This window comes from Salvelinus fontinalis, chromosome 12 (genome assembly GCF_029448725.1).
Source record: "Salvelinus fontinalis isolate EN_2023a chromosome 12, ASM2944872v1, whole genome shotgun sequence".
Lineage (NCBI taxonomy): Eukaryota > Metazoa > Chordata > Actinopteri > Salmoniformes > Salmonidae > Salvelinus > Salvelinus fontinalis.
In genome coordinates this window covers 47,944,662-47,952,045 of record NC_074676.1, presented here as the reverse complement: position 1 = coordinate 47,952,045, position 7,384 = coordinate 47,944,662, and the positions used below count along the sequence as shown (strand labels likewise).

General features: G+C 46.9%; 1 protein-coding gene across 3 annotated transcripts; it reads right to left on the bottom strand.

The window, feature by feature from the left end:
* On the bottom strand, positions 1-7,323 carry LOC129867522 (mediator of RNA polymerase II transcription subunit 16-like). 3 transcript variants are annotated; one of them, XM_055940973.1, is made up of 16 exons: positions 7,219-7,323; positions 6,642-6,879; positions 6,325-6,432; positions 5,999-6,168; positions 5,243-5,524; positions 4,835-4,984; positions 4,576-4,681; positions 4,142-4,297; positions 3,563-3,783; positions 2,949-3,155; positions 2,398-2,608; positions 1,993-2,126; positions 1,471-1,663; positions 1,013-1,229; positions 669-752; positions 1-413 (listed from the first exon to the last, which is right to left on the bottom strand). In XM_055940973.1, the coding sequence occupies exons 2-16, from the start codon at positions 6,781-6,783 to the stop codon at positions 287-289; spliced, it is 2,508 nt and encodes an 835-aa protein (XP_055796948.1). In that variant the 5' UTR covers positions 6,784-6,879; positions 7,219-7,323; the 3' UTR covers positions 1-286. The 3 variants fall into 3 exon arrangements, with proteins under 3 accessions (XP_055796948.1, XP_055796949.1, XP_055796950.1); XM_055940974.1 differs by having other exon boundaries at positions 6,642-6,819; positions 7,219-7,319; XM_055940975.1 differs by lacking the exon at positions 7,219-7,323 and having other exon boundaries at positions 6,325-6,429; positions 6,642-7,212.
* Positions 7,324-7,384: the final 61 nt, after the last annotated feature.

Sequence of the window (7,384 nt, the reverse complement as noted above, 5' to 3'; positions counted from 1 at the left end):
TAAGGTCACCAAATAAGGTTTATTTTCTTGACACAGGTTTGAATATAAAAAGAGACATAAAAAGCACATGGTTCCTATTTACAGGTATCTCTGGCACATTTAACCACAATGACAGAATGATCACCGCCTCTCCAAACAGCGATCTTTGAAATACAACCGTATGGATATCCAGTACTTCATCTGTCCCCCAAAGAGATCTGCTAAGAGGCAGCAGTGTCATGCAGGCTAGTGTCCAAACGCTGATCTGAGGTCAGGGTTTGCGGTGATAGTGGTCTCTGGACAGATCTCAGGACAGTGTGGATGGGATCCTTCTCCAGAGGCCTCCGCAAAGGCAGTTCTTGATCCAGCGCTGCTCCCACTGCTTCATGGCGTTGGTCTTGTTAGGCGAGCGGAGCATAGTCACACAGCCACACCTGAGATGGGGGAGGGAGAGAAAAAGAGAGCGAAATAAAAAGGTGGAAAGACACCAAAAGAAAGGTAGGCAGAGAGAGAGTGAATGTCAACACAGACATGGTCAGACTGAAAAAGCAAGACCAGGAAAAGAAAAACTTGGACAAAAAAAAAGGTTCTTAAAAATAATGAAAACGTAAAGCGGTAGAATATAAAAATGAAGGAAAAGCAGGAAGTGTTGGGGAATGCGTCATAGAGGAAGTGGTGTGGTGTCTGACCTGGTACAGGCTTTGCTGTCCTCTGTGGGGCAGACTCCCATGTAGAGACAACGTAGATGATCCATCCTCTGGACCCCCGGGCTCCTAGATACCGCACAATGAATATATTGAACAATGGCATCTGTCAGGAAGGCTTCACCTGAGCTTTGACTGAAATATTAGCAATATTAAGGTGAGGCACATTTACTACAAACAGATGTCAAAAGGACAACTGAGTGCCATGTGTGCCAAATGCCAAGAGTGGGCCAAATGCCAAGAGCACTACACCTACTTCCAACCCTAAAGAGCCTACCCGGTGGCAGAGACACCCTTTCCCCTGAATACCATCTAGCCCTCACTCTTACCTGGAGAAGACCTCCACCTGGGCTGTGGAGTTGAGACCCGGCAGGCTGTAGGGCTTGCCAAACTGAAGCCGCAGCGGGTGCTTGCCCTGCAGCTTGCAGATGATGCCGTCGTTGACGGGCAGCCAGTCCATGCTGGGCACCAGCAGCTGGCTGGGCAGCAGGCAGCACTCGTCTATCAGCGGTTCATCTGGCTCCTGGGGGTGGCCCTCGTCCCGAGCTGGGAGGGGGATACATGGGTGAAGGCCAGGTACACATACAGACACAGAGACAGATTGATGTAAGGTCTAAACAGATGCATAGACACATTGACAGAAGAATGGACAGAGTAGACTGATATACAGACAGACACAGACCGATGACACTGTTATAACTTAAGGTATCTCTGGCACATTTAACCCCACATAGCTACATCCACATAATATATAGTCCACAGATACACATGTTCTCCTCATCCTTACAGCAGAGCCAGAGCTTGGTGAGCAGGCGGAAGAGCAGCGACATGCTGTCCTGGTTGTCCGAGGTGGCGGTGTAGATGGGCAAGCAGCCAGGCTTCAGCAGGCCCCAGATGCGGATCATCACCATCATCTCCCGCAGCATACCCAGGGACCAACCGTCGCGCAGGAACCCAAAGCCGGGACGCACGACGGAGCCCTGAGACAGGACAAGGGTTAAAACAAGAGGTAGACAGCACAGAAAGACAGACAGAGAGAGTAACACTCTATATACAGAAGGACAGAAACAGACAGAAGGACATAGACAGACTAACACTCTATTCTAGCACCGGCTCTACAGACAGAAGAACAATTTACTAGCACCAGCTCTACATTTGATTGAACACTACATTGTTTCAATATCATATCTTATTAAAGTATTTCTGGAGTAACACTGCACCCTTTTTCAGCACGTTGTGAAAGGCCTACATTGGTAGCTCTGTGAAAAGGCCTACATTGGTAGCTCGATTGATAAAAATAAAAAAACACCTGATTGGGTAGGTTGGCCATCAGGTACAGCACAAAGTCTCCCACCCATTGGATGAGCTGCTGCAGAGACTGGAGTGGGGGGCCGTCCAGCACAAATTCCTCCGTCTTCAGGTTGATCATCACCTTATCGATATCTACGGAGGGGGTGGAAGGTCAATCTTCACCAGAATCACTGAAGTCTTAAAATAAAAACAACACACACTGTAGATACTAGCAAGCTAATAGGACGGCAAACAACGCAGCCTTAGCCTACAGTCTGTTCAACAATAACAAAAGTCCCATTCAGTTAAAACGGACAAGAATACATTTTTCCAGCCTCACGTTAAGTGAAATTGGTGTCAGAAGTGGGATCCGTCTATTCATTGATTATACAGGTATAAATGGTAGTGATGCTAGTCCTCCTACCAGTGTCAGTGTTTTTGGAACATATCTCTGCCAGCCTGTCCCCGGGGCTCTTGTCTGGAGTGTTGAGGACGTGGGGTCTCAGCAAGGACTTGAGGGTGGAGCTTATGGCGATGAGGAGGAGCTTGGCGTGGAAGTCGCAGGCTCGAGCAGCTGTGGCCGATGACAGCTTACAGAGGGAGGCCTTAACCGCCACAATACGTGTCGAGAGCACCTTCCACACACAGATACTGGATATTAGAAAAACAAACAAACAAAAACACTTCCATCTATTGTCACAAATTTGTTTTCAACAGATTTCAGTCTGTCTGACTGAAAGCTTGGTTCTTGCTCATAATGGCCCACCTACCTGCTGCAGAGCTTGGTTCTGGCTCATCATGGTCCACCTACCTGCTGCAGAGCTTGGTTCTGGCTCATCACGGTCCACCTACCTGCTGCAGAGCTTGGTTCTGGCTCATCATGGTCCACCTACCTGTTGCAGAGCTTGGTTCTGGCTCATCACAGTCCACCTACCTGCTGCAGAGCTTGGTTCTGGCTCATCACAGTCCACCTACCTGCTGCAGGGCTTGGTTCTGTCTCATGTACTCCTCATGCAGCTTCTCCACCAGGTTATGGACCATGCCAGGCTGCACGTGGAGCAGCACGTCCCACCAGTCGTAGCCTGTCACCATGCAGTACTCCAGCAGGAACAGCAGGTGGCGCAGAAGTGTGTTCATGTCCAGCATCTGGCCCATGGATGGAGATACGCGAATCATGTGCAGCTGAGGAGGGAAGAAGAGCCAAAAGAGAGATGTGAAAAATATGGATACAAATATTGTTCATATCTGAGGGATGGTCGGGGATGGACACAAAAGTCATGAATAAGGACATGGATAGCTTGTTGTTGTAAGAGAGGATACATTTATTGTATTTGTTTCATACATTATTGCCTGCAGACCATAAACTCCTGTCAGATTTAACACCAATGGCTGGGGTGTGTATTCAAGGGACATTGACGGTAAAAAACGATACATTTTTTCCCTTTTCAAAAACTTAAGCCATCTAAGCTTTACAACCTAAAATCCGAAGTAGCCTTCTCCTCATCTTTATAAAAGGGGGATGAGGTGCTGATATCGTACTGTGAGACATGTCACAGTCAACGGATCTCAACGCATTGCTGCACTCTCACCTTGCCGTGGTTGTCCACTCCGGCCAGGGCCAGTGAGGTCCAGGAGAACTGCAGGGCCTTGAAGTGGACGGTTGGGCCGCCGGGGCGCTGCCGCTTTATGGCCGGCTCATCACCGGCCCGCTGGGAGGAGCCCGAGGAGGATCCATAGAACACGCCCATGGTGTGAAGGGACAGCCGGTGGAGGATCTGGATACTGCCGTCGTGGAAGGCTAGGGCCAGGCCTGGGAGGGACCACCACACAGAATCACACACAATTGAATTCACTTTATTGATCTCCAGAGGGAGGCATTGAGAATGACCCCAACAGCACAGACAGGGGCAACACAGTAAGTGTATAACATTCCACTCATCACTTTCTCTGCCATTATGCATCAATGTGTCATGTTACCACTATGTTGTGTGGGACACATCCATGTAGGTACCACTTCCCTAAAATGTTTCTTGAGCATAGAACCACCTTTTCTTTGGTAGGTTTAATAGAGCTGCAAACCACCATTCTGTAAAGGTGTATGCTGCCACCTAGAGTGCTCAATAGTAGATCCGGAGGGGAATGACGGGTTATTTGGCATCAGCACATACCGAGGCCTGGGCAGAACTTGGTGTCCGACGCCACCTTTAGGTCAGTGTTGGAGATGGAGATTGGCAGCTTTGGCAGAGCCACGGCCGACACGCGGTCCAGATCATTGGTGGCCGAGAGGATGCGCCATTTCAGGATCGTCGGCTGTTTCTCGCCCACTGTGGGGATGGAGGGGAAAGGGTGAGTAAGGGTTGTGTCTTTATGGGGGCATCTCAATTGTAGAATAATATACTGTCTCCTTTCCTTTAACTGCATAGATCTGAAAACAAAATGGAGGATGCCTAAAAGGGAATTTACTGTCACCTGTTCAGTTCTTTAAAGTGGACAACAATTGGAAACAATTCAAAATATTGAGATGCCACCTATAAGTGACCTACAGTAATACTTATAATTGGGTTGAGTGTGCTCTTCCTTGGTTTATCGTTCTCTGCCTTACCTACTGGTGAACGATGTTGGAATATGTTATTGACAGGGAGGCCTTCCTTCCGCAATGACCAGCACTCTACGATGCTGCCCATCTGACTGGAGGCACACAGCAGCACCTAAAAGATTATTCATATCGCGGTTTAGTCCACACACACACACAACACTACACTGTTTGAATGCAAATTTGGCATACTGGTAAGTGATAAAGCTGGAAAGAATTCAAAATAAAGGACACTTGGAAAGCAACGTGTACACAGTGTCTCTCTCACCTGCTCAGAGTTCTCCCTGGTGAGGAACTTGAGGTGTGTGACAGCCGGGTACTTGTCCCTCCTGACCGGGTCCGTGGTGCAGCGCATGAAGAGTGAGGGCAGCAGCTCAGTGTCGATGCGACACTTCTCGTTGACCACGCTCACGCATACCTTGATGTAGAGTTGGGACGACAATGGAAATTTAAATTCACGGCAAGTCAGTGATAATATTATTGCAATACTAGCACTACTTAATAACTTATGTTGGAGGAAAACTTCACATTATCGGATGGTAAACCCTCTTTACAAGAAAATAAAAAGCATTAGCATTTGAACAGTATTATTTGCCAGACTTTTCTGAGACAAGGCGACAGTAATGATAAGAATAACAAAAATAATTGTGTAATATCATCGCTAGCTAATACCTACTTTGTAGAACTGCACAGGTGATGAGCTGCTGCCATCCGTGGCCGCCACCACAATGTTACCTCCGCCGGTGAAGGCGATGTCGGCCAGGGCTACGCGGCCCCTCAGGCGACACAGGCTCTCGCTGGCTGTGAGCAGCTGACCGTTGGGCTTCAGCAGGGACACGGTGACCAGGCCGCTCACCGTCACTGCCAGCCAGCCCTCCATGGGCTTTCCCCCAAACAGCGTGAGTGACGGTGAGAACTTGACCCGTGAGAATTTCTCACCGAAATTGGTGGAGCCCGACTGGGGGAGGAAGATTGGAGGAGAGGTAGAGAGAGAGTGGGGTGTGGCACATTTCAACAAACTAAGTGCCAAATTACAGTTATATGTCCTAGTATATATTGTTATATGCTGTTATGTGCAGTGCTCAACAGCCAGTGTACAGCACCCCCTGCCAAATAATGGCATATACAGTATTGTCTTATCTCAAGAGGTAGCTTAGACTAGAGATTAAGAGCATTGGGCCAGTAACCGAAAGGTTGCTGGTTGGAATCCCTGAGCCGACTATATGAAAATTCTGTTGATGTGCTCTTGAGCAAGGCACTTAACCCTAGTTGCTCCTGTAAGTCGCTCTGGATGACTAAAATGTCAAATAAAAAAAGAGCTTTAAACTAGTCTATAAAATACTGACATGGTAATAAATCAATAGGTCCACACAGACAGTTAAGAAGAGCTGGTAGACTGTGTGAACATGAGAACAAGCTGGTGGTCCATTACCATCTCCACATGCAGAGCCAGCTTAACTCCATTGTGCAGCCAGGACAGAGCTATGATGGGGTCTCCGTCCTCTGCACTCCCTAGTGAACTCTCCCAGCTGTTCACCAGGTGATCTGCCATCGCCCAGCACTTGATCTGCCCATCTCCATCAGCAGACAACAACCTGGAACCTATGAATGAACGTAGTCATGCGTTCACACACATTTGAACTCAATACACGAGGGACACTTCTTGGCATTATATTGAGTTCCACATCAGTCTACTTGGACTGATAGGGCAGTTGCACCTTTAAGGGTGGTTTTGGTGTTGTTACTATGTTGACCCACCTGATTGGTCCCACTCCAGACAGGATATGACCTCGCCATGTCCAGAGTTAATGGAGTACACATCCCATGGGTGCTCTGTGTCAATGATGTGGACCATATGACTGACTTCTGAAATAAAGAAAATCACTGTGATCACTGCAGTGCATGTTCTGCTAATCAAGTTACGAGGCATTGAGTTACATATGCAAAATTATATTTGGATATATGGGATCAAACCTGATACTGGCAATGTGATTTGTTCCATTTCACATTCCTACTGTGCTCTTGCTACACACAACAAAAGGGTCACAAGATCAGTACCAAGCACATTTGTGTACCTTTCTCGTCTTCCTCATTTTTTAGGTCTGTGGTAAAGGCAACGAGGTTCCTGCAGGACCAGGCACACACCAGTGGGATGGAAGGATAGTGGTTGCTCTTGGGTCTCTTCTCCCACTCACAAACATAGGCAACCTCCATCATTCAACCATATGCTTTTCCACTGGTTGTGCAAGTGTCCTTGTCCAATCAGAGAAATGTTCAATCAGTCACCTTCATGTACTTGATTGCACTTTGCAGCTATATCACAAACAAGACACACAGAATTCGATGTCAAATTTACGTTACTTGCATCAGTCTTCTTCGAGCTAACACTGTCACCTGTTAGTTAGGTTAGCTACTATGTTAGTAAACGTAGTTATATGTATACAGCTAGCTAAAACGCATTAGCTGCTACTTCCATTAGTTGGTTTATAGAGCTAACGTTAGCGAACTAGCAACATGATAATGTAGTACGTTAGAACCAAATCATGAAGCAACTACATCAGACGAACTTCTAATAATCTAGCTAAATGTCTTATTTATACAGGTAGTAGGTGAGATTTTAAATCTCTAACGTTAAATAAATTTACTCTTTACCATTCATCCTACAAAATGTTACAAACAAAGATGGTGCGGTAGGACCCCCGACAAGCGAATTTAGACGTATTTTCAGTTGCCTGCAGCCTTATTATTTTGTAAAAACGTTAGAAATGTATTTGGTAGAGCACAATTTCATCGAAAATGAATAACACGTTTCATCTAG